Here is a 27720-nt window from a genome sequence, read left to right as displayed (position 1 = left end):
GATTAGCATCATGTCCCCGTGCTGTTCAAAATATATAAACTGACCTGATCCAACTCACACCGTTATTACCACAGAAATATATATTTGTTCTTTAGGTGTACAGTGGAACCTAAAGACTCAATAAACACCTGGCATCATTTTAGTGTAATAACCTATCATTTTGTAAAAACACACATTTTGCTTATGTTTATGTGCTGTTTGAAATGCAAACATAAAATATGAATTAAAGAAGGTGTTTTGTAAATTATTTGGAATATACTTTGGCAAAAGAGACAGTTGAGGAGTCACAGAGAAACGGATGGGCAGTGAATACAGAGGGCGACACAGAACAGTGTGAATTTGCTTTTACTTGAACACTTGGATGTTACCCTGTCAGCATCTTCTGCATTTTCAGATTGTAGTGTGGGTTGTTCAGTGCAACACTGACAGATCATTTATACCTGACATGCTTTTAAAAATATTGTTATCGAATTTTTATCTCCACATGCACATATCAAATATAAAAGTTCAATGGACATGCCCCAAATCCCCCTAGTTCAGTTTTTCTCTGTATATCTGAAATCCTGACCACTGTTCATCCATTCTTGCCTCAGGGTGCTCTCGACATAAATGTGAACTTGAATCAGCCCCTCTACTACTACTTTGGCCACATATGGCAAACTGTCATCAACATAGGCTACTTTACAGCCAGGAATCACAAACACATACTCTGCGATCCTGCCTAACAGAGCAGAATAACAGATAGAGAGCATGAGGCAGATGGAGAAAGAAACAGAGAAGAAGAAGGAAAAGAAAATGTGAAAGGTTGACAGAATGGTGAGCTACAGGGACACACACACAGAGAGAGAGAGAGAGAGCGAGAGCGAGCGAGAGAGAGAGGAATGCGTAATAATGCATGGGTGGGTGTTGAATTATATCCAGCTCGCTGGGCTTCTAATTTCAGATGCGATTCAACCGGAAAAATTAACAACCCTGCAGATGATTGGCTGAGCTATCTGCCGGTCTTGCCAATCCAGAGTATCGGGCGGGTCGTCTCTCCATCCCCATGCTTCGCGAGGGCACGGACCAAGCTCAGAGCTAGAGTCTGAACAGCTGTCGTGCGCTCTTCCTTTTTTTCAAATTTGCATTTAACTGATTCATTCCGTAGCTGTCTTGCTGTTTCTCGTTCTACTTATGGGAATTAACCGACCGCGCTTGAGTTTTTTGGAGTTCCTGTTACTACGGCATGTTTGTGAGTTGACCTCCGTTGCGGTGCTGAGAGGTTGAAGAGCTGCGAGGAGAGCAGAGATTCCGGAGCCCCTCTGGAGAGAGATGAGGAGGAAAAGGCTCTCTGTCACGGGCTTTCTACTCGCCTGGAAACTGATACTGTTGCACGGGTAAGTAAGTGGACGCTCCGCTTATACCACAACGCTACACACATACACACACACACACGCGCGCGTTAGTCAGAAGGGAGCTCCTTGATATAGGGGTTTCATTTGGGTCAACATTGTGCAATTGCAATCGTGCACCTGCTGGGGCCAGTTGTATCAAGACAAGGGGTCAGATACCGTCTTGATTTTGTAGCAGAATATACTAAATCTAATGTCATTGCATACATGTTTATAAGACTGCATTTTATTTATTTAAATTTTAAAGTTTAAAACAAACATATTGTTTTCTTTGTGTTTTTATTCATCTGTAGCCCTATTTAATTACCAGTTAAAAACTCAATTCAATTTACTTTATCTTGTTGTCTTCTATTTTGTAGATTATTCTGATATTTTATTTTTGAACTGTATTTTTGAACTGTAAAATACCCTAACTCCATATATATATATATATATATATATTTATTATTATTTTTTTTTGAATTCAATATTTTGTGACGGTCTAAAATTCCAAATGGCCATACTCAAATGATGAGCAAGCAGGACACGATGAATCATAAAAAATGGGGATAAGAGCTCAACCTCTAATGTCGGCATTCATGTCCAGAAGAGGGGACAGCTGCCTGCCAAAACCCACAAACAACAACTCATCACACGGTCATTGTCAACAACAACAGTTATCTAATTACCAAGAAGGTTATGTTTTTGGCTCGGTTTGTCTGTTTGTTTGTTTTTACTCGCATTATATTTCACTTTCATTAACATTATGACATAGGGCATGCTGCATTCATGTAATGTCAGAATATTTGGAAAAATTAGTTCCGGACTGAGAAAATTCATGCCAACACCCCTCCTTAAGTCGGAACAACAACTCAAAAACAGCTACGGTGTGGTTTAAACAACAAATCTTCTTTGTAGTCAGAAGAACACACCAAAGTCGGAAGAACGACTTCCCAACTCAGGAAATGGGATCAAGGAGCACATGAATGGTCTGCGTTCTCCGAATGGCATTCTAGTTTTCTTATGATTTGTATCGAAGTTGTTCTGCTGTCAGTGTGTCCAGTGTGTCCAGTGTGTCCAGCACAGCCCTGTGGGTTTTTTAATCTGTGCTTGCTGCCTTTCCAAAACTGTTTTGTCAGCCTACTGCTGGCAAACATAAACTTCTGCTCCAGCGGACTGTCTGATATCGAGCGCTGTGGGGTTCGTGAAGTAGGTGCGATGATTTATGATGTTCGGTTTTATTCCTATAACACGGACAACAGGTCAAACAAGCAGCGACTTCTGTCACTCTGCTGGAATAATGGTGTGTGTGCGCATCATTACACAGACAGTGCTTGTAAGCTGTTCAACTGTCGTCGATGAATTTACAACCAATGTGTTTATGACTACAGTGTAAGTAAAAAGTAGAAGTCCTGCATTCAAAATGTAATTTAGATAAGAATACAAATGGCATATGGGGAAGGGGAATTTCTGCTCAGGGTCCAGGTCCTAGTCTCACAAAATCCTGTAGGAAACACTGCGGTGGAATGGGGCTCTTCCCGCTTGCCTATAGGCTTGGTAGATGCACCCACAAAGCATCCCGTCAGGCACTTCTTGGATATATCTATAATATGAAGTAGATCAGGTGCCATCTGGTTTTGTATTACAATCCTCAGGTTGCATAACATTATAGTACGGTGTGGCTCCCAAAGTAACTAAAAGTAATAACTAATTTTACTATTATTAAGAAAGTCCATGTGCAAACGCCCTTAGTTCAAAGTCCCAGTATAGAGACAGACAGACAGACAGCAGATGGCGGAGAGACAAAAGAAAGAAAAGAACAACAGCTGTGTGTGTGAGTGAACGAAAACTCTTTTAATAATTCAATAAACTAACTTTAACATACAGTGGTGGAAGAAGTCCTCAGATGTCTACTTAGGGGAAAGTAGCAATAATACAGTGTAGAATACTCTATAACAAGTAAAGGTCCTGCATGTAAAATGTTACTCAAAGACAAGTACAAAAGTGTTATCATCTGATTATACTTAATGAAACAAAAGTACAATATTCATTATGCAGAGTAATATATAATATGTTATTGTATTATATTTATTAATGTATTGAAGTGTTTATCTCTTTAATGTTGCAGCTGGTGAAGGTGGAGCTCATTTTAATTACTTTATTTACAGCTGGGTAGTTTACTCTATATAAATTATCAATTATTAGTTGGTTATATTTTGTTTTAATAATCTGAGTTTGGAAAGCAACTAAATCATGAACTATCAAGGAGGAGTACAGAGCCTGGAAGTTGCCAAAATTACATGAGAAATTCACACAAAATAAAAAAATGTCAACTCACTGTTTCTGACTGCAATTGATTAATCTGACTACTACATTTCGTACATCTAGGTCAAACGTACCGCAGTGGTGGCTTCTATCGAGCCGTCTTGCCACACCCAAGCACAAAAAGCATATTAAATGCCTTATTTTAGCTTTTGTAATGGGTTTACAAGTTTTGTACATTTCCCAACGTCCCTAGCTCCTCAAAAATAACTTTGCGCTGAATGTCAAATGGCACAAAATGGCAGCCAAGTAACAGCAACATCTTTATCTTTAGATAGTAATGACCGAATTTGGTGTTGATGAAATCTGTAGGACGAGGTCGTCAAAGTACGTCTGTGAAAACTGGAAGTGGGCCAAAATGCCTTAAAATTGCCCAAATCAGTTGACTTCCTGTTTCGCCCCCTTGAGGTCAATTTGAATGAAACTTGATGGGTATGTGTCAAGTCTTATTGTGGATATGTCTGCGACTTTTCTGATGGTTGGCCCCTATGGTTGTGGAGTTAGGTCGATTGATGTGCTGAGTCCACACCAAATTTGGTGGCCAGATGTACGGAGATGTTGTGAACCTGCTCTTATCTGTGAAGAGAACAGGGCGCCTATGACGAACCTGCCAATTGTGATGTAATTTGGCAAATGCCAATCAAGCCACATGGTGCTGCGAGCACAAGTCCGACGAGAAGACGTCGGGACCTCCTGCCACCCTCATGGAGTCTGATTCTGACAGTTGGGTCAGAAACATGGACACGAGTAACCCGCTGGAGGTCATTTTATAGGGCTCTGGCAGTGCTGCCAATGTTCCTCCTCGCACGAAGGAATGAATGTAGCAGCTGTAGTATAATGAACAAAGATGGATCCCTTTCACATTGTTACCTTCACTCCTAAAGTTGCTAACTTTGTGGATGCCTTAAAAGAAACTGGCAAAATGTGTCCCTATTGGACAGAGGGACTGCACAAGCACCATTATTTCAGCAGAATAATTTGCTGCACAGTTTTTTTGGTCTTGCTCCAGAAATATGCACAAACAGTGGAAGACATGCTCATGACATAGTGTTGACGTGTTTTATATCACTAGTTCCAGAGACTTCACCTGACCCATCTTAAGCTGAACAGTTTTTAGTCACAGTTTCTGTCTGATCCACTACTCTTTGTCCACAGAACTGGGCCCGATAATGGCGAGTCTTACTGCTCAGGCTTCCCATTTGTATCCTCCATGTTCAAGTCGGTGTTGGTTTGACTATCCTCACTAACAACGGACACATTGCCTATTCTTTCCAGGTCGAGCCGTTGGACATTATGCTCTACACGTACCGTAATTTGGGTGGTTCATAGACTGTACTGAACTGAAACCTAAACAAGTTGAGTTCTGAGCATTTTGTAATAAATGCAGGTATCCATAAGATATGGATATGAAAGGGAACCCATGTGATTAACCTGGAATAAATACATGTTGGGAAAATTCAATTTTTGTCGTGGATTATAACTGCTACTAATAAGGATTTCATCTTCTTATCACTGGCGTCTGCCTCTGACTGTGAAACCTAAGATTGTTTAACAAACTCAGATCATGTGAACAAGGCCATATATTTATTATTTATTCATTTATTGTCTGTTGCAGATAAAAAAGCTAAATTAAGTGTGACACATTTGGCTCTGGCCAAGCCACACAACATTCGTAATGTGCCAGCACAAAAGAAAGGACCCACAGTAGCACAACCCGCTATCATTCTGTTTCAGATGTTTGAATGTTTTAAATTAAACTATGCTATGCTCAGAGACTTTCTTCCTAAACAGCGATGAGTCAAAAACATGGCTAACTCAATTCATGACCACAACCAATTTTTGGTATGAAGTGGTATTACTTGGCCTTCAAACATGCAATGTGCTTTTAACTATTTATACTATTATGGTTGATCATGAGCTCTTGATGGCACCTATATCATTTTTTTGTGAGGGAGGCAACAGTTCTAGGTCAAAAGCTAATCCATTATTGATCAGATGTTATGCCACGTCGCTCTACATTACTTAACAATTGCTCTCTGGTGTTTTAGAGGAGGAGAGCACAGAATAGAAAAGGGAGGCAGGAGGGAGGAGAGAGAACATGAGAAATCATGGGGAGAGGTAGCGCAACAGCAACATAAGCAGCTTAGCAGCTGATGTGAGATGCTCTGAGCTGACAATGCTGTGTGAGCTCCCTGTGCTGTCCAAAGAAAGAAACTGTTCCAGGGAGAGGTGGAACAAAATGGATGGCACGGAAAGACTGACACATTAACTGGAGAGAGTAAGGCCTCTGGTTTGATGGAGGTGTCTTTGTAAGCATAAAGAGCAGCACCAGTAAGGGTAAAGCCAGCAGTAACTGAAAATGTGGGGCTAATTAATTGTAATAGGTTGCATGGTTGTCTGTGTGCTGCTCGTATACACTATTGATATTGTATACCATTCACAGTTGCATCCACAGGCAACTCAGAACTTAAGATGGATTCCCCCCCCCCCCCCCCCCTCATTTTAACATGATGATGGACATCTTTTCATATTCTAAGCCAAATCAGCATTCACTACAGCATTTTCAGAAATGTTATATTCCAGGTCAAGATAGCCTCTTGCTCATGGGCATAGGACCCTAACAAATCAGGTTGCCAGTGACTCTGCGAGCACAGACGCCTGGCAAATCCTGGAGGTTGGATGCTGCCCAGGGCGGGTCTCGCCAAGAGGAGCGGTGGGGCTCGTAATAAAGGCACACATACATGATGGCGAGCATGACTCACACTCCGAGCACACGCATCCACATCCATGGGGAGACTCGGACAGAGAGTAGACAGAGAGTGAGCGTGGCGATGCATCAACCAAGAAGCAGCTCCACGCTTTGCTCCCATGTTGCGTGACTCCAGGTCAGCGCTCTCTCTCCGACAGCAGGACGGAAGAATGTATTCACTCCCAAGCTAGATGATGCTGAAGTCAGACATTGACAATGACAACAGATTTATTTCTGAGTTTATATTTGATGACCCCTCCCTCCCCCCCCCCTCCCCTCCCCCATAACAACAGGGATTTGTTCTTGGCAGGGAAACACTCTGCTGACTAATGTTTTTTTTCTGGGTTTTAGGGACAGCAGGGCCAGTGTCCTGAGATCTGAGGGCATATGACATATCAAGTTTGACTTATTTTGTATCTGATGGGAACTGACTAAGTAACAGTGGCTAAAATGAAAGGGCATGTTTTTGACCTTTTTATTTGCCATGGGTTGTAGTTTTCTCCTGTCTCAAAGTCACTAGATCCCTCCTCCAGCTATGTCTCTGCTCTCTGTCACTCCCCTTCTCCCAAAGCTCAATGCATATTAATGAGCACCGGGCTACTTGTCCTTTCTTGTCACCGCCAGTGTGAGTGTGTGTTTAGAAGAGGTTAAATGAGGAAACAGACTTATGGTCAACACCCTGATTCTGGTGTCAGGATTGTATAAGGTTATTCCCTGCTGGGGGTAAATGGTGGCTGCTCCCAAATGTCAGAGTAAAGGTTGATGAGCCTGAAACTACACTTGGATGTGCTGATGTGTGTGTGTTCAACAGTATGATCTTTGCAGTGAGCAGAGCTATTTTGGGATGTTTTATTCCTACTGACAAATAAACACACACACACACATACATAAGCTTTACCTTAGCATTTAGAAGCTACTACCCAGTCACCGCAGAAGCCCTCTCCGCCTCTCCCCCTCCGAACACACACATACACACGTACACACACTATCCAGTAGATAAAAAACAAAGAATTTAACCATGCCTCTTTTGTGGAGCAGTTTATATATGAGAGAGCAGAGTTACATGAAATTGGATGTTTTTTTTTGTTCTTTATTTACATATATACAATTTTTTTTTTTTTTTAAGATACTATTTACAAGGAGAAAAGCCTAAAACCCTGCAAAGTGGCATTCAGAGGCCCCATATAACTCCACAGCTACTCCTCCATTTTGGACAAATGTCTTATTCCCACAAAGGTCAGCGCTGTCAAGACAGTTCACTATTTAGTGTGTCAAAATTTACCAAAGGAAAAATGTTTTTATTAAAATGTTAAATGAATTGAAATGTTTCTGTTGTAGTTTAGCTACGAGTGACTGTGTGTCGCCAGAGTTCCTCATTTCCCAAATCAATTTAAAGTTTTAAGAAATTTTAAATTAAGAAGTAGATTTTTTTGTAGCTAATCCCGATTGCCAATTTTGTTAAAGTCTGACCTGCCGATTCAGAACTTTGCAGATTCCAAATTTCTCTCAAAGAACTATAATTGACGGCAAGGCTCCAGACTTTTTTCAGCAAAGTCCCCTGAATCGTTCCAAAAAATATATTCAACCGTCCCAAAGTCAGTGCAAACCCTCACAAATGTTATCCTTTTACCTTGTTATTGTAATCTACAATGGTTATTTAAAGAAAGGTACAAAATTCATATGATTAGGAAATTAATTATTATATTTTTATCTAAATATTTGGTTTGATTATATACATATATATATTATAAGCTGCTTAGAGCTAGCGTCACTGTAAGGAAGTTAAACAGGTCATAATTCCCTCTCTCATAACTTCTTTATATTGCTGTGAAAAAATATAATCAAAAATGATATTTTACAATGTTTTACAAGACACATGACAATAACACTATAATGTACCTTTGTCACACCCATTGTTACCCAGTAGATGCTATGCAGATAAAGGCAACCTCCGCTAACCTTAGCTGTTTACCTCTGTGCTGTGAAAACATCGCAGACGATCACGTGCATGATCTGTGTTTTGTTTCTATCACAGTGTTGGTCAGTGTAAGGAGGTGGACAATGTTGCGAGGACACGGCCGGCCCCAATGTCTCCCTCGGATTTTCTGGACAAACTGATGGGCAGGACGTCGGGATATGATGCCAGGATAAGACCGAACTTTAAAGGTATCTAGCTATCTATGTCTGTCTGTATTTCTCCACTGCACACAGGAAATTAAGATGGAAGAACCTCTATTTCTCCTGGCTTCAATCAGCCTTCTGTTTCTTGTCTGGATAGTCTTTCGCCAATGTCCATGCCGTCCACAGACAAACACCCACGTCCTCTGCCTCGTCCCCCGCCCACAACCTCTTTACTGTCCTCTGTACTGCCCTTGGTAAATGGTCAGCTGTGCTAACGGGAGCTTGGAGTCGATTTTCTCTTTTCTCTTTCTTTGGTTATCTTCGATGAGCTTTTCAGCGGCGTCTTAGGTCCTCACCTCTCAATCCGTCTCTGAGCGGAGGTCAGGGCTGAAGCTTCAATTCAGGATGTGCACTATTCCCCGTCAACTCCGAGTCCTGAACCCTTCACTTGAGTTACCCTGCCGACAACGGCAAGTTTTTGATGCTTGGTGATCAAACATCAGTTAATGTTGATGGACAATGTTTCTCTGATGTTGCCTTTAATGTTCCTGGGAATCAGCATCACAGAGATCCTGACTTGGTCCTCACACATCTATATCCTGGTGAAAAAAGCTCAGAAACGTACTCAGTATTCTGGTCACTGTTTACAAGTCAAGAACTTCGTATCAACCTCCAGAACTGAGACTGAATTAATTAGTTGGCTATAATTGTCCTTTTTCGAAGGGTACTTCCCTGAGCTGAATTTAATGCAAGTTAAATTATGTTAGCTATCATAAATATTGAGTATTTCTGATAGCCCGAAATTGAGTGCAATCACTTTTCAAACACTGCTCCATTTTTTTGTAGCAATAAATGTTGCTCAAGCGCAAGTTCAGTCAGGAAGACACTCACTCATAATCTCTGTCTCTCCTCTCCTTGTAATTACTCTATCAGCTGATTGGGGGCGTGCACTGTTAAGTAACCAACCAGATTCTGCACACCGGTTCCTGAAGCCAATCATATCGTTGCTGTCAAACTTTAAATAGTGTTCTCCTCCCTGCTGCTGTCAGTTGTCATTTCAGCTAAGCAGATGCGACCCTCCCCCACCCCAGTCACCTCCAGTCAGCATCACAGTCATGCTCCTGATTCATCATCAGATTGCAGCAACTCCTTTCACCACCACCACCACCAGTGTCAGGACTCCAGGGGGGATTAGGCCTATTGGACCTCAGTATTCCTACCCTCCCTCGGTGATAGTACTTCAGGATGGAGTCCAATCGCCAAAGTCTTTGCATTTTTCACATTTGATGCATGTATAATAAATCATTAAATTATAAAAACAAGTCTCTCCTGATTGAAATGTATTTACGAAGCATGTTCTTCCCCTGGGGCCTTGTACTGCACCTCATATTCACTACATACTTTTAGGGAGGCTTTCGTTACATGTGTTGGTACCCTTTAAACCAACCGTGCTACAATTGTATTATTTATATTATGTCCATCTACTGTAATCATTGTATCTATCTTTCACTCTGCAGGTCCTCCAGTCAATGTTTCCTGTAACATTTTCATCAACAGCTTTGGGTCCATTGCTGAAACCACCATGGCAAGTAGAATCGATGCTGCATGAAACAGTTAGCATAAAGGTTAAATTAGCATGAAGTCACAGACAAAGTTTACACACAAATGTTTTACATTTACCTTGTTCCATCAGGGGATTCTTAAAACAATATTTATAGTCATTTATAGTCATATACACGTATCCACTTACTGTGCTTTTATTCTTTGCAAGGAGTGCTTCTGGCATCTTAACTTAAAGGAAAAACATTGCCACCTTTTATATGGATGTCCAATCAGTGTTGATGGAAAATGTAGTCCAGTGAAGCAATGAATTCCTTGTGTGTGATATATTGGCCGAGAAAGCTGAGTTCTCCTGCTCCTGATGCATTGCGGGCGAGCTACTGACGCCAGGCCAAACCAGTGTGTCCGAGTTGGGCCGCTACCCAGGTGATAAAATACAAACCCTGAGGCTCTCTAGTTTGAACCTACGTGAAAGAAGACGGCAACAACTCTTATTTTACTTATTGTCGCAACTCAACAAAAAAGCTTACAATAGCATTAGGTGACACAATCATCACAGTCATCTGCCCTCTCGGTCCTGCAGGTCTTGGTTGTCTTTTCCAGTTTATCTCCAGCACACCACTGTCCATGTGAGGAATAGAACGTTCATTCATAGTAACGCACACGCGACTCTCTCTCATGGGTTATCGACGACAGCATCCATCACAAACTGCCTACACTGTCATTCATCACAGCAGAATTATTCCGTCTCTGTTGGCATCGGAGAGCAGTTTATTTATACTCTGGCTAGAATAATAAATGCAGCTGAACATCCAAGTCAGCCCAAACCCTGTGAAATGTATCCTCGTCCATAACATTCTCTGCACATATATTTTGGAAAAGGCAGATTTTCCTCGTAATACATTCCCTGTAAAAACAAATTAATTTATCGTTGGAGAGACACTAAAAAGGGAAATTTTATGTGCATTAAAGGTAAAAAGGTTGAACATTACTCGTGATTTGTGAGCATCTTCACTTTGCTTCTTGTTTCCGACAAACTTACATTTTAAACTAGATGCAATTGTCCTTGACAGAATGCTCAATCATGTCAATTAAATAGATAAATCTTGAGTTTATGCTAGAAGGCTTAATCTTTGCTCTGTGCACAGACAGGATAATTGCATGTTTCAGTCACACCCGCCTAGTGTGGGTAAGGCACTGGAAGACAGCTTGTTCTGTAACTTCTGACCTATAGGTAACGAACGTACCCCCCAATATCTACACACAAGGCCGTCTCAGACTGCTTAGGGGGACGAAGGCTGTATAGCTTAAGGAAATGAATAGAGGTAGGTTTGGTTGGGGTGTGTCTCGGACATTTTAGGTTGATACCTCAACAAAGTCTTTGACCCTTGCTCCCTTGCTCAGTGCATACGGTTGAGATTCTTCCGTTGTGATACAATTGTAGATTGCAGTTTATATTGAGTACAGTGTTTTAAGTTAATCTAATATTGTAGAAGCCAAATTCACACTTGAATAATTGATGTAAGATATTTGAAAATAGAAAGCAGATAGTTCAGATAGTAAAGGTATTACAAGTATTATTTTGTCAATTATTATCTGCCGTAAATTATTGAACAGTTTCAGAGTTTTTCACATCTTGCCAAGATTGAAGTTGCTATTGGCAGCCAATCCCAAAATTTGAGTTATTATTCATTTATTCATTGTTATATAAATTGAAGTACCAAAACTGGTTGACACCATCGATTGAATGAAAGATAGCACTATTCAGTACGTTTCTGTGTGTCTGAAATGAACACATTTGTGATGCTTCGCGACTCTCCAACACCACTTCACTTTCTGTCGTAGTCCGTCTTTTGCGTAATTAGCTAGCAGAGCAGAACTGGTTGTGATCAGTGAAGCCTTCTCAAAAGATGGTTGGATGGAAAAGTGGATGGATGATTGAAGCGACAGGGTCTAAGTGCTGTCTGCACCACTGGGAGTTGTTCTGACGGATATGCCATTTGTACGTGCGTGTGTGTTTCTGGTGTGTTGGCCTGCCAAGCACGAACTGCCATGTCAAATTACAGAATTTACAATATTTCAGTGGGCCTATATGTATGTTTGAGCCAACTTTGTGTGATTTTTTTTATCTGTTTGTAGTATATAACTTGGGGAATTATGATTTCTCTTTTTTTTTTTTTACTTGGATGCCAAATCCACTAGAGTTTTAACCTTTTCAGGTTATATTTTGATGATGTCTGTAGTTATAAGCATTTATTGGGCAGGTGGCACCTTGCATGGTAGCCCCTGCCATCAGTGTATGAATGGCTGTGAATGGGTGTGAATGGGTGTGAATGGGCGCTTTTAAGTGGTCATAAGTACAAGTCCGTTTGCCAATTGTAACTTCTTTGTCCTATTGAGTAAAGTGTGCGTATATATCAAGCCACAACATTTTCCTTAAAGTTTCTTTACTTGTGTCAAGCTGTTCCAGAACATCAAGGACAATTAAAGCTGCACAGTTCTTACTCCATGTCCAGGGATTAGCTAACGGCTAGTGTTGGAGGAAGGGAAGGCTGTGTCATACCTTACTAGCATATCAGGCATGTGTTAAAGGTCCTACTCTGAGAGCGGGGAGCATGTTAGAGATGTGTATGTACACGGCCATATGTCGCATTAGGATTAAGACCTTTCTCTCTTCTCACTCTTTTCATCTACCCACTCCTCACTTCCTATTAAGAGACAAGAGAGTGCCATGCAGTAAGCCTAAACACATACGTAACACATTTCAAATAGGTTTTAGTGACATGACAGGAAGTATTACTTTAGCCAGATATAATTTCACGCATATTATTTACAAGTAGGATGTAAATAATGGATGCATGGATAGACCGATAAATAGTGTATTTTACGTCCTAGACAGTTGGATTTGTTGCTGTCAGTATGGATAATAATAATGTCCGCCAGGTGTGTCAGCGACGACCACTGCTGTATTGTGTGATCGAATGAATACAACCCACAATTGGCTAACCCCCCTTGTAGACACTAATGGGATGTAAGGCGTCGCAAAAGACACTTCATTCAAATTAAAAAACAAGCGGTGATGTATACAGGCTTTAGGCTCTCATCGTATAAGACACATCATACAATCTTGCCAACAACAAAATTAAACTCACCAAGCTTTCTGACGCAACTAATAGGCTGTAAGTGTTGTAAAATACACTTCATTCAAACTCAAAAACAAGCGGAGGTGTATGCAACCAGTCCGCACGGAATTATCTTTCCGTGAGCTGTTAGCGTTTCGCCAAACATACTGTCCAAAACACAAAGAAAGTGAGCCTTTCTCTGTTTGCCTCTTGTTTATTGACCCCCTGCCTGTGTTTGGAATTAAACTTTGGATTTTGGACCATACTTGTGTGTCCCGAGTAGTGGAGTTCTTCCTGTTCTGAGCCCAGATATCATTACCCAGGTGGTAATAAGAGAGATGGTCTCTAAAGCTGTATTTGTACTAAATAACATTGTGATGTCGTGCAGTTTAGTCACCTAAATGTATTCTAATCCCTCTTGTTTTCAGAGCTTATCTCAGCCATACATTATCTGAAGAGCCTGAATATGTGCCTCAAATAAAAATATATTATTTTCAAAGAACAATTGAATGACTTATCATAATAATAACAAAAATTATATAATGCTTATTATTTTGTGACACGGTTTTCCCTTCTTTGTTTTACCATTACATCACTGAAAGGGAGGAGAAAATTAGACAGGAGGAAATCATGCCCAGTGTTGCACATGCTCACACACAGGGCTTAAAGCCAGGTTGGCTTATTCTGGTCTTTACACGCTTTCTATGTTAAACAGATTAACTACTGTAAGACTTTTTTTTTCATTTGTTCACTCAATCTCTCCATCCCTCCTAATCCATTCTCCATGTGTGTGCCAGCAGGGTTTAGTTTATCTGGCTGCACAGGGAGACATGCTAATGCCACAGGTTTGTCCGCATTAAAAAAACTGTTCAAATTTGTGCTAGATTTTAATTTAGCTGTTTTCTTGTTAGAAGTGCACTTGTATGTGGTTGGTTGTGATGGTTCTTTACAGTTGCATTATTTATTTATTTTGACTTTGACTTTTGATAACTGAATAGCTGCAACGTATCCTCATACGTATGACATGTAAAGTTACTCCTCATTTATCATGGGTATTCCCATGAAAGCCAGCAACACGTGTCAATTTCCGCTTGTTAAATGCATACAATCTTTTCAAAATAAACTTTCAGGAAAATCAGTTAGGTTGAGGTCACAAAACCACTTAGTAAAGTTTAGGAATAGACCGTTGTTTGGGTTAAAATAACCACGGAAGTGCCGTTAATGAAGTACGTAAGTACGTGACAAAAACATGAACATTGACTTCTTGTTTCACACGGGCAAGAAACTGCGGTCTGCTGGCTGAAAGATTACTGGTTGTTGGAGCCGTCCAATTCCGAAGAATATCTACAAAATATGGGGCATTATTTTTCGTAGATAATGCTACGAATGCTGGATGAGAGCAGCCTGATAGCTGAAGGACTCTCTACCTGCCAACAGAAATCACATCTTTAGACATTCAGGGTAACCCCAGGCAGGCAGTGAATCACTGTGAAGTGAATTGCATTTCCAGCTCGGATTAGGTTTCTGCATCAGTGAATACTGAAATGTAATGAATCTGTCGCATGATTCCTATGCAGCAATTATAATTACATGTTTGTTCGCTTAAGAATTAGGCAACCTATTGCGTAAAAAGTAATGAAAAAACAGAATTAACAGAATTAAAGTGTATGAACAGTTAGATATACGTATATGATTGTGATAATGCATTATGTAATTTGCTAAACTGCTTCTCAAAGGTACTTTTGTTGCACCATGAGTGCAGGGGAAACCTGGCTCATGTAGGCCTATAGTTAGTATGACTGTCACACCTCAATCAAATGTCCACCTTGTTTAATTTCATTAGCCACATCTGTGTTCATCGTGCAATGGCTTTAGCTCTGTTGGAGGTGTAGTGAAGTGGAAGAGTAAGGCACTTCCAGTCAATGAGCATAGTCAGCAGATATGCCATACTGCCTATAGTGGGAGCAGACCACAGTGGGTGGGTAAGGAGATGCACTCACAAAGCCATCCCGTCGGGCATTTCTTAGGTCTTTACTGGTCACACCATTACCAAAGCACACAAAACAGCTGTGCAGTGGACCTGATGAGGGCCATGTGTTCAACATAACAACACAACCTTTCCTCCCTTTCCCCTGCATGGGTGGAAGACAAAAAGCATCCAGCAGTATAACCTTCGACATGAAAGAAGTCCTTAAGTTCTTGGTAACAAAGAGGGTGGTCACGCTGCGATCACCACGAAGCAGCGAGCAACTGGAGTGCACCAACGGGGAAGTTAGTTTAGTTTCCACACCATCTAAGCTGAGGTCAGTGCAAGCAGCAATGCTGTCTTAAACCCCAACATATTCTGAGAGGAGCAGTCCTAAGGCTCAAATGGACCCTTAACCAAAGCCTTGAGCACTAATGGCAATTCACACTGTGGGGAGAAGGCACACATCACCACATGCTGTGTTCTGACCCCCTGCATAAACCGCTTCACAAAAGAGTGACCACAGACTGATCTGTTGCCAAAACACTCTTGGCAGAAAGAAATGGCTGCAGCATACACTTTAACAGTGGTATGAGACAGCCCTCTATCCATCAAACAGGAAGAAAATAGAGCCAACTGCACAGGACAGGGGACCGAACCTCCTTTCCTCGCACCACTTTGCCCTATAACAGGCAGTGGTGGATGCTGCTCTTTCAGCCTGGAAGCTCTGTACACCACCTGCTCACACAGTTTAGCCCTCCTCAGCCTGTCCCTCTCAGGAGCCAAGCCTGGAGAGTATGGCCCACAGTGGGCAATGCGCCTGTTGTACCAGCCTCCCGAGACAAAGCCCCACAGAGCTAGGGAACGGTTCAGGATTGGGCTGCCATCATCTGAGTCATTTTTGCACACCACATTGCCATGCGGCGACCTGGGGCTGCCAGAATGATCGACAACTGCTCCCACCTCGCGGGAGACCGTGGCTCAGAGGTAAAGCGGGTTGTCCTTCATTCAGAAGATCGGAGGTTTTGGTCTCTGATGTGTCTATGGGCAAGACACTTTTTGACACAGATTGTTCCCGTAAGCTGTAGCTACGGTGTGTGAGTGTTGCTTGATAGGTCAGTCCTGTTGGGCAGGTGCCACCTTGCATGGTAGCCTCTGTCATCAGTGTATGAATGGGTGTAAATGTGTTGATGACATTAAAGCGCTTTGAGTGGTGGTCGGAAGACTAGAAAGGCGCTATACAAGTCCACCTGGCTGGCAATACAGTGATTCGAAACAGGTCTGAAATCTCCTGATTTCTTGGGAACCAGGAAGTATATAAAATACAACCTGGCTGTTGTGAGTGGGGAAAACAAACAGTCTGTTTTTGTAACAGATACTGGATCTCTGTTGAGAGGTAATCCATTTCCTGGTGGCTTGAAATAGATTCAGCAGACATCACAGCACTGAGTCCAATCCCTCCTTCCCGCGTGGAGATCGGTGAGGGAGAACATGAATATGGCTAAGCCGTAGATGAGGTTAGTGAATGCATCACCAGCTCGCCTGTAAACGCAGCAGCTGACATCTTCTTGGTTATTTTCAATGGTTTTGCCTTGATGTATGAGAGTCAGTATGTTGTTTTATTCTATTGATCAGGTTTAGGATGTTGAGCAGCGAAGTGTGCTGCCTTATTTACTGAGTGGTCCACGTGTATTTGGGTAGGGACGTCCTGATTGGCCGGCTACACTTGTGCAAATTATCAGTGGACATGTGTGCGCATTTGTGTAAATATGTGTAAATATGTCAAATTGAAAGTGTAGTGTTTATATAAATATATTGACTTTTGGTAACCTGCTTAAGGAAATAGCTTGTACTGTTTAAGGTTTGGCAATTTGATGGTGCACCGGTAGAAATGCTTTCACCAGTAGAGATTTGGCAATACCGTTTCCACCGCGGTAGAAATTATTGTGAGTTCTCGCAAATCCAGCTCCCTCGCAAAGTAACGTGATTTGATTCGACATGAAGGTTGGTGGGTCACATGTGGGTGAGAGTTTTGAAGCCGATGGATAGTGCATGCGCAGAATTGCAAGCATCCCTCCGGGCCACCCGGACCATCTTTTAGCATCAAGAGACATAGAGGACGAAAGTAAAGTTGTGAATACAGAACAGTAGGAGGCTTCTCATCCAACCCAAGATGAGAAAGAACTCTGGTTACATGATTATCAGAGCATTTTGTCAACTTTTTTAAATGAAAGATAATCAAATCCTGCAGAATTGTTTCTGTTGGTATGCTCTAAAATACAAATTTGTGTGGATTTTATGTTGTATTAACTTGTGGCTGTCAGACTGGTGTTTATTTGCAGCGGTAACCTTACAACCTGTGACACTTGAAATTATTGAACTCAGGAACCTTAAAGCTTTCATTTTGAAAGAATTATAGTTTTACTGTTTGGATTTTTGAAGTGTTATTTTTGTTTGTATTAAAGTTCCAAATAAAAGAAGAAAATGAATCAAATGTGATGAAGTATGGTATGGTTATTTCAAACGATTCTTTTTTTTATAAATTTACAGAACAATTTTTGTATCGTAGTAGAAAATCTTCCATGATACCTGGAATGAGCTGCTCATAATACTGGTTTGTTTGGGGAGGTCAACCACTTTCTTCAGGTTCCTCTAAATGTCCCTGTGAGTAATGCATGCATGTTATCCTTTGTGTTTGTAGGACTACCGTGTAAATATCTTCCTCCGTCAGCAGTGGAACGACCCCAGACTCGCCTATTCTGAATACCCAGATGATTCTCTGGACTTGGACCCCTCTATGTTAGACTCCATCTGGAAACCGGACCTGTTCTTTGCCAATGAGAAGGGGGCCCACTTTCACGAAGTCACTACAGATAACAAACTGCTCAGGATATTTAAGAATGGGAATGTTTTGTACTCTATAAGGTAAGTGTGGGAAAATACTTTTAGCATTTTCATGGCACACAGTGCACCCACAGCGCAAGATGACATTAGGAAGAATACATTATCATCATACGTACCCTTTAAGATAGTGCACCATTCTGATTTGTCTTTTTACACTGAAGAATGAAGAATTTCTTTGAACACAACATGTTTTCTAATTTTATATATCTTCTGATATCATTTTTTTTGATTTGCAGTGCATGAACCAACAGAATGCTTACCTCCAACATAATGCACACTGAACAGTACAACCGAAAATAATGTGGGTTGTATAATCTCAACTACTAAAATTATATTTTTTAAGTTCTGTTCAGATCCAAATAAAGAGTAACTTCATTTCCAAGCGCAGAACAAAAAATGTTTTCTGAAAATCCTCCATTTTACAGCTGCATTCAAAGCTCTGGCACTTTAAACACGAGATGCTGATAGAAGTGCTGTATTGCTGCATGCAAGTTTCTATGTACAGTATGTCTTTAATATGTTTGCCAACCTTCTGGTTGTACTCTGTACGGTGGATGTGATAGACAGCAAGAGAAAAAATGTCAGTTGTGTACCCTAGATATTGCCGAGATTCCATGCTATTTTGGAGCCTCAAAGATATCCGACTTAGTGCCGCATTAATATAAAATATGCAAAGATAAAAGTGCTTTGATTCTGTACATCTGTAAGACATTAATATATGACATTAAACCATGTCACTCTATGTGACTCCCTAGTCACTTGTTCTCTCCTCCGTCTTTGCTTTCAGATTAACATTAACTCTCTCATGTCCCATGGATCTTAAAAACTTCCCTATGGATAGTCAGACCTGTATCATGCAGCTGGAGAGCTGTAAGTACAGTACAAACACACACACACATACACGTTTGTAGTTCTATACTTGTGAGGACTCTTGTTGACATTATACATTCCCTAGCCCCTTACTCTAACCCAACCTTTTCCCGTAACAGAACCTAAACCTTGTTTTAATCATAAGCTTGAAACAAATGTTATGGTTATGGTTTGAAATCAAGGAAATGGTATACTCATTTGTATTCTTTCAATTACATCAGATACCTGTTACTACATTTCTTCATTTCTACATTTCTACTTCTGCCTTTCGTAATTTGCTCACATACAGTAGTTGTAGCTGAAAACAATGTAATGGCATGGGGATTTATTGTATCCCTACCTAAAATATGTACAGATACATATCAGTGCACCTTTGGCTGAGTGCTGTTTATGGGCCTCTTTCAACAATCGTTTTTAAGAAGAAATTTCTTATACAGTTTTCACTAAGAATCTGACATTGAGTGTCAACAACAGTTGACAGTGTCATATCTGCACAGTGATCCGGGCTAGGAGGCTGAAACTTCTGAATGTGCATCCCTGGGGAGAGCCCTCTAAATTGCCCAATTTGAAGCAAATTGGATGAATTTAAATTTTCAACAAAATCTGGGCCTTGGCTGAGAATTCAAAAAAAGAATGTTCCAATTCTTTTCATTTTCCCACCAGTGAATCCATAGACTGGGACGATAGTACAGTCCAAATCTCAGCTTCTTAGCCCAAGGTATTGTGGGAATATGGCGCTGGGTAATTGTGTAGCAACATATGCAGCAAGGAATCTGACATTTGGAACACTTGTGAACACTTGGCGAAATGTAGGTCAAATGAGTGGCAGAAGTTATTTCTGCCATTTGCTGGGTCAGCATTTGGGGGCTGCCCCAAATGTCAGAAAATGTACAGTGTGTCAGTCGGTAGCGTTTTCACACTCCTTCGTTTTAGTTGCTCTAAAATTCCGAAGTCGTGTGGATGCTAGGCGTAAACAATGCAAAAATATGCGTTTCAAAACGGAAACGTAGAAGAGTGGATGCAGCCTCGGGCTGAGTCCAGCTACTTTACGAAGGAAGCTCATTTCGGCCGATGTATCCGTGATCTCATTCTTTCAATCACTACCCATAGCTCATGACCATAGGTGAGGCTCAGCTCTGTCTTCACTACAACGGCCAGATACAAGCCCCACATCACTGCTGACGCCACACCGGACCGCCTTTCCATCTCACACCCCAGTTTACTGTCACTTGTGAACAGGACCCCGAGATCCTTGAACTCTCTCACTTGGGACACGGACTTACTTCCAACCCAGAGTGAGCCATCCTCTGGTTTCAGTCAGAGAACCGTGGCCTCAGAGTTGGAGGTACTGACTCTCATTTTGACCACTTCCCACTCGGCTGCAAATGGTCCCAGTGCGTGCTGAAGGTCACGGTCTGACGGAACCAACAGAACCACATCATCTGCAAAGAGCATAGATGCAATTCTGATGTCCCCAAACCGGACACTCTCCTCCCCCCCCCCCCCCCCCGGCTGCGTCTTTAGTTGTTGTACTTGTACTTATCTTGAGCTTTTCCATTTATTGCTACTTTATACAGTAGTTAGTATAGTGACATTACAGATTAAATGTTACAAACAAAACCTTCATGCTGCTTACAAACTGGATGATGGATTGCTGCACTTACAAGTATAAATTAATTCATCTCCTCCTAAAACATGAATGTTCTGCTTACACATTAATGCATCTCTTCTCCATGACCTATATTTTGCACAATGTTTTATTGATTGTGATAATCAAATTATCCTGTGGTTCGCTTTTTTCAGTTGGCTACACCATGAATGACCTGATCTTTGAGTGGCAGGAGAATGGATCAGTGCAAATGGCCGAAGGCCTCACGCTGCCACAGTTTCTTCTAAAAGATGAGTCAGATCTCAGATACTGCACCAAGCACTACAACACAGGTAACGCACACACCGTAAGCTTCGTGACACAGGCACTGTAACATGCACGCGGGTTGAAACGGTTGCCACATTTCATCAATCATGTGCTGCATGAATCAAGTCAAGAAAAAAAAAGAATCGGCTGGAAGATGGGAGAAACAAACAATAACATTATTAACATGAACATTGGTGACAACATCCCTCCAGACTGATATTGTCTTTTCATTAAAAGAGAAATATATGGCATTCAGAGCATTAAAATAGCAGCAAACAACTATTTGCAATGTAAAGATAGTGGACTAATGTCTACCTGAGCAGAGAGCGATGTTGCTCTCCCTCTGCGTGTGTTATTAGGCCGAGCTTCTTCTTGCTTTGTTGACAAAAACCAGACCGGCCATGTGTGCTTTAAGTGCATGTTCGTACCTGTGAGCATGCCCCACTGGCTGGCTTGAAGCCTTGGTGAAGCAGGGTTGAAGCACAGGTAGATACAGCCAACAGTGCCTTTTGAGATCATCACTGTGCCTCATCTTTCTTGCTGATAACCCGCACTTCAGACATGTAGCCTGTAATTATAAATATGCAAATATTATTTGAAGCGTGTCTCCGCTTTGTTGCAGGTAAATTTACTTGCATTGAAGTGCGGTTCCACCTGGAGCGTCAGATGGGCTACTATCTGATCCAGATGTACATCCCTTCTCTGCTCATTGTCATTCTGTCCTGGGTCTCCTTCTGGATCAACATGGATGCTGCCCCAGCCAGAGTGGCACTGGGCATCACCACTGTCCTCACAATGACAACACAGAGTTCAGGTTCCCGCACTTCACTGCCCAAGGTCTTTTTTATTATTATTTTTAAATATTTGTATCTTTTAAATGTTAACTTTATTTAATCAGGAAGCCTCCTGAGATAGACAACTATTTTCAGAGGGAGACCTGGCCAAGAAGGCACACCAGTTACAATTTAAATAGAAATAAACACAAATGTAACAAAGCGTATTTTATTTTCCATCTGAATCAGTGTATCGTTATATTGTAGGTGCCCCGATCCCAACACATGCAGGTTAGATGAATTAGAGGCTCTTAACTTGCAATGTGAATGTGAGTATGAATGGTTGTCTGTCTGTATTTGTCTGTCTTGTGACAGCTGGTTTTCTTGGCCAGTTTACAGTACAGGGTTGCTCTCCCTCTAGCACAGGGTAAGATCTCAAGGATATTACTTGGCATTGGATGGTACTAACATGTTCAAGCGACAATTTAGAATGTATTGTAATTGTTCCTGTCCACAGGCCTTCAATAACACACACACATCTGTATATGAATGAAGAGAGAAAGAAAGAGGAGAGTTGTCAGGGTTCTAATTGGGATACAAGAACCATAACGTTTTTTTTTTGTTTTTTTTGTTGCTCCTGTTATTTAAAATTTTTACAATTGCCATCGTGTCTGCTAAAATACACCTCTCCAGGTATAGCGCCTTTCCGCGAGGGGGCGATGAAACATTCACGGACCTCCTTGCCGGCTCAGTCTTTTCCACTCTACTCCCCATCTTGGGGGGGGGGGGGTGACATGGTGACACACGATGTCAGCTGCTACTTTCACAGACCTCATCTCCATATAGGAAAGGGGCAGGATTGGAGCAACTTCTGTCAGCTGCAACTTTTAAAGCCAGCCATGATGTGTTCAGGGTTCTCCGACTCTGACTATTCCATGTCATTGTCCCATTGGCCAGCTTTCCCTTTATGGAAGGTCTGGTGGCTCAGAGGTCTGAGACATGACATCACAGCTTTTTTTCGTTGCCGATCCACAGCATTTCCCTCATCCTCTAACGCAGTTTTACTGCATGGATGAACAGTAGTCACGTCGGTTAGCTGTGGCCTATACCTGTGCCACATTTATGTATTTTTTTAGTATTTAGAATTGTTATCCGTCTGGTTCAAAGGGTTCAACTTCCAGGCCTTTGGTGCAGCACATATATATGAAAATATAGCCGCATATTTGTTTGAGTGTGTGTGTGTGTGTGTGTGTGGCAGAATTGATTTATTCCCTCTCCTGAGACCTGAAATCTTTCTCTATTTTTATTGGTGCATGTTAAGCACAAGTATGTGACTACAGACATCATGTATCTGCTAGTGCGTGTGTAAGAAAGACTCCCTTAGCCTCACTCTGATATCTTGTATGCATGAGAAAAAAATATTTACATAACCATTATCAGCTCACCCATCTCTATCATGTGTGTATCTATGTGTGTGTGTGTGTGTGTGTGTGTGTGTGTGTGTGTGCAGGTGTGTGTGCGCGTGTGTCTGTATTTAGAGGTTAGGAGGTTTCTCATGTTTCCAGTGCTGAACAGAACATAGCACTCCAGTATGTAGCACATGTTTGAATAAGTCATTATTTCATAAAGAAATGTTGCACCCCTTCAACACCACACGCATCAGTGGCACAGCAGTTTGTGTGTGTGTGTGTGTGTGTGTGCGTGTTTTACCGGTCATGTAGGGACATAAATCTGACTACACAGTCAAACTGTGGGGACTTGCCTAACTTTTGGGGATAAAATAGGGATGATTGCACTCCCCCATAATGTAAATCATTACATGATGAAGAGGTGGTTAGATTTAGGTTGACTTTGAAAGCGCAGTAACTGCAACCCTAAAACAATGTCTGTAATGATGACAATGATGAAGAAAATAGGAATACACACATATATATTAAGAGATGTGAAATTAACTTTTTGTGTAAGAATATTTTTGACTTACTAAAGTCACCCAGGTTCAAACTAGGGTTGAGATTGGGTTGACCAACTGATTGAGCAACATTGCCCTCCCAAAAGCTTGTCTCTCGAGCGACGTAATCCTAAAGTTTACTAGCGGTCAACAAAAACATGTTCCTTGAACCACATCTCATTTGCATTGCAGGATCATCCAGAAAGCCTCTGGTAGGTGAATGTTGATTGACACTTTACCTATTGTGTGTGTGTGTGTGTGTGTGTGTTTGTTTTTCAAGGTCTCTTATGTTAAGGCCATAGACATCTGGATGGCAGTGTGTCTTCTCTTCGTCTTCTCTGCACTGTTGGAGTACGCCGCCGTCAACTTTGTGTCAAGGCAACATAAAGACCTGCTGCGTTTCAGACGGCATCCTAAGAGCAAGAGCAAGGTACGGAAAATTCCACAAGCTACTTACTATCCATACCTGCACACAGATGTGCACACACACACACACGCACACACACTTTTGTTGTTTGTCTCTCAGCTCTGGTTTGAGGCTGCATGCTTTTAGAGTAATGGCATTGGAAGAGAGAGAGGAGGGGGTGGGGGTGAAAAAGAAAATCACGATGCCATTCCTGATGATACCAAATGTCAAAAGTGTATCTGACTGTGCATGTTTGAGTCTCCTGAAACACCACATCTCCCTCACTGTATTAGTGCATGATACCACGGCTGTAACGTCATCTATGTGGTTCACAGTTGTGTTATTTCTCTGACAGAAGGCCCTCCAAACAGAGTGTTAGTCTGCTGTCGATGCATGATTAGGATCTCTGGTACAGAAAAGGATCAACTCCGCATTCATTCAACTCACGCACACAAACAGCATTTACTTAAGAGGAAGCTGGAAATCAGAAATGGTTATATGTCTCAGTCTGGGAGGGTAATTCAGTAAAAAAAAAATATATACGTATATCTTAAACTTGTAGAATCTGAATTTTTTTTAATTAGTGGATAGTATTATTATCTGGCCAAAAACTTTGTACCTCCTCAGTTTAAATTGTTATGAAAACAAGTTACCGGTAAAATAAGGGAGTTGGCCGGATCCCCCCCAAAATCTCTGATCATCTTTTATCAGATGGATTGTTAGTAGATGAGTAGAGAATGAGATATTACCAAAAACCATGATTTAAAAATGTAAATGAATTGGTGTTAACTGCTAAGGGAATTGTTCAGAATTTAGACCAAAATCCCCAAACAAAATGTATTTGGCAGCTTTTAACATTGAACACGTTTAACATTTAGATTGACTGAATGAATGTGTGTCCCAACCCCTTGTTTTTAGACACTATTCTTCATTTTGTTTGGTCCTTTTGGTTTCTGTTTGTTGATTACTGGTGTGCATGCTGTCAACTGGTAGATCAGTGGAGGTGGTGTTGATCCAGAGGAGCTAGCTTATTCCCTCCGTCGTGTTAATGTTGACAACGGCCTCAAACCAACAGGCCCTCCTTATGGATCTATGACCAACGTCTACACCACCAACCACAGGGTAATGGCACAGTACATACGTGTGTGTGTGTGTGGGTGTGTGCGCATTGTTTGCATGTATTTGTGTTTTACCTGCATGTTCCAACAGTCTGCTGGTTTAGCAAAGGCATGGCCAGGAGCACTGGGTGAGGGTTACACACGGTGGGAGCCACTGGTGTAGGTCATATTGATGCCCCGAACTAGCATGATACACTAGATTTTAGATTGAGAAAAGTTATATCTTGAGTACAGCGTCTCTAAGCATCTCTTTAACATTTAGAGAAAGCTTTGTAAATGTTCCATAATGGTCATTTATGAACCTATTGAATCGTTTTCATTTGCAGAAGATGCATAGTGAATTGTAAAATGATGACGTAACGTGGGGCGTTTGCACAGGAAGTAAGTGGTAAAGCGTAATAAGGCAAATTTAAACTTCTGAGTATGCTTAGGTATGAAATTCCTAAAAACTTTTCTGCTGTATCCAATCCAAGGCCAATAGTATATATATAAACAAAGCAGCAAATCAGTTTAACCCTTGTTCAGTGCCATGCTCAAGGGCCCATCAGTGGCATGTGTAGTCTGTGAAATAATAAATGTGCATCTGATCCGTGAGCCCGTCCTCTCTTTCGTTGTCTCTCCACCAGGAAGGGGAAGTGCATGAGAACAGACTGACCTCTACAGCCGCTGTGACCTCCACTCCAAGGAACAGCAAGGGCCGGAAGGGCAGCGCCAACAATACTGTTACTGTACTGAACACCCCAGGAGCCACAGCAAACGCTGCCCAGAAACCACCTGGGGAAGCAGCAGGTGGAGGGGGTAAAAGCATCGAAGAGATGAGGAAGTTATTTATCGACAGAGCCAAAAAGATTGACACTGTGTCGAGGGCCGGCTTCCCTCTGGCCTTTCTCTTCTTCAATATATTCTACTGGGTTCTTTATAAGATACTTCGACGTGAAGATGTACATATGCGATAGAGAAAGAAAGTACAGAGATTATTTATTTACAGTACATGCACACGCATCCTTATACCGCTATTCATACCAGGACTTCATTAACTACCTTCATTTCCCTTTTCCTTCACCCTGACCCATTTATAAAACATTCTGAAAGCATAAAGCTCATATCAGTTCTCACAAATAATGAACAAAAACAGAAAATGTAAAGCCAATTCAAAGAGGACAACCTCTGCAGTAGCAGAATGATGAGACTATTTATTAAGTATACGGAGAGTGCTCTGTAAAAGATGCATAAATATACACAGCATATGGATATGTGTCCTATAAATTCAGAATTTATAAGTGGCCCATCTGACTTAAAACCTTAAATATCATCAATGTGATGAGGAATGGAAGAAGTTGAAAATGAGGAAGAGCCCTGGGATCCATGGGGAACACTTCATAATAACCGCAGGCTATGAAGCATTAGTAAATTATGAGTAAATATGAATTCGTCATTAATAAAGCATCATTCACCACATTACTACACATACACATCTATAAATGTTTAATTGTTGATTAATAAGCTCATCTTTATTGTTTGATTTTATTTTCCTATGTTATAAACAAAGGATTCCCCCATTTCTAAATTAAGTATTATTTCAATCACAAACCAATTATTTTAGAGTTGTCAATAGTTCATTAGATCGTTTATAAAGTGTAAGAAATGATTTAAATGTACACGTATGCATGCATTTATTCATATAATGATTTAGACACTAATGGTTAGGGAGTGTGTTAATATATATTTTAGAAACACAATCTAACTGCAATTCATGATTAATTCAGGTAGTAACTAGTCATTAAGTATTTTGTGTGGCCTCATTTAAAGTGAGGACTATCTATGCCTTACAAAGTATTTACAAATGACATTGAAAGGCTGGCAAAACCTCAAAACTCACAACAGTCTCAATCAGTCTTCTATCTTCTTCAGTTATCTACAGAGTTATCTACAAAGCACATAGACACAATACAACGTGATAAAAAGCATATAAACATTTATTGCAAGATGCTAAAAAATGTACTGGTAAAAACATACCATCAGCCTTTCATTTATTTATAAAAACCAACATCCACAGATTCTCCTTCAGGAGAACATGGCTGGATATAAAACATGTGTAACTGTACAACTGTGCCGTTGATTTAAAAGGAAAACAAACCTCTGCAATCTCATGTCAAATTAAATTCTGTCAAGGGTAAACATGGCTGAATACAAATTCACTAACGCCAACAATAGAGTGCCACAATGCCACAAATAAAATAAAGACTTAATAAAATCTTTCACAGTACCAATTCAATTCAACAATCTCGCAAACATTTGACAGAACCATTGCTGATCTAAGCCAAGTTTTGATCTTTCCCATTTCTACAACTTCAGAGTAGATGTGAAAACCTTCCTAGTTCCTAGGTCAGCTCTTTTCCTCTCCTGCTTGAAAGCAGCAGACATGGTCCCTCCTCTACCGCACTGCCTCAGAATTGTTTTGTACCGGGTCACCACCCGTTCCTTTTCTTGGTCAGCGATTAAGAGAACACGCAGACCAAACGGAATGTATGCTTGTGAGTCACACGCTCACATACTGTTTCAATCTACAGCGAGAT

The 27720-nt window shown here is 41.1% G+C and overlaps 1 protein-coding gene across 3 annotated transcripts; it reads left to right on the top strand.

Annotated features, from left to right (window-relative positions):
- Nucleotides 1-1287: 1287 nt before the first annotated feature.
- On the top strand, nt 1288-26100 carry LOC142949965 (glycine receptor subunit alpha-1-like). Of its 3 annotated transcripts, XM_076091864.1 has the most exons (10): nt 1312-1376; nt 8477-8607; nt 10080-10147; nt 17912-18135; nt 18902-18984; nt 20788-20925; nt 21522-21736; nt 23901-24050; nt 25020-25148; nt 25771-26100. In XM_076091864.1, the coding sequence occupies exons 1-10, from the start codon at nt 1312-1314 to the stop codon at nt 26098-26100; spliced, it is 1533 nt and encodes a 510-aa protein (XP_075947979.1). The 3 variants fall into 3 exon arrangements, with proteins under 3 accessions (XP_075947980.1, XP_075947979.1, XP_075947981.1); XM_076091865.1 differs by lacking the exon at nt 25020-25148 and having other exon boundaries at nt 1288-1376; XM_076091866.1 differs by lacking the exons at nt 1312-1376; nt 25020-25148 and adding an exon at nt 24193-24204 and having other exon boundaries at nt 8514-8607; nt 23901-24028; nt 25740-26100.
- The last annotated feature ends 1620 nt before the right edge of the window (nt 26101-27720 follow it).

The sequence above is a fragment of the Anarhichas minor genome, unplaced genomic scaffold, assembly GCF_050575085.1.
Source record: "Anarhichas minor isolate MPS153535 unplaced genomic scaffold, ASM5057508v1 ptg000014l, whole genome shotgun sequence".
NCBI lineage: Eukaryota > Metazoa > Chordata > Actinopteri > Perciformes > Anarhichadidae > Anarhichas > Anarhichas minor.
The sequence above is the reverse complement of the archived record's forward strand: the minus strand, read 5'-3'. Positions and strand labels throughout refer to the sequence as shown.

Bases quoted from the DNA above. Each gene is read 5' to 3' on its own strand.
- LOC142949965 (XM_076091864.1), top strand. From the start codon at position 1,312: ATGAGGAGGAAAAGGCTCTCTGTCACGGGCTTTCTACTCGCCTGGAAA. The intron at 18,136-18,901 runs GTAAGTGTGGGA...CTTTGCTTTCAG, and splicing joins AATGTTTTGTACTCTATAAG to ATTAACATTAACTCTCTCAT. The intron at 20,926-21,521 runs GTAACGCACACA...GCTTTGTTGCAG, and splicing joins CACCAAGCACTACAACACAG to GTAAATTTACTTGCATTGAA.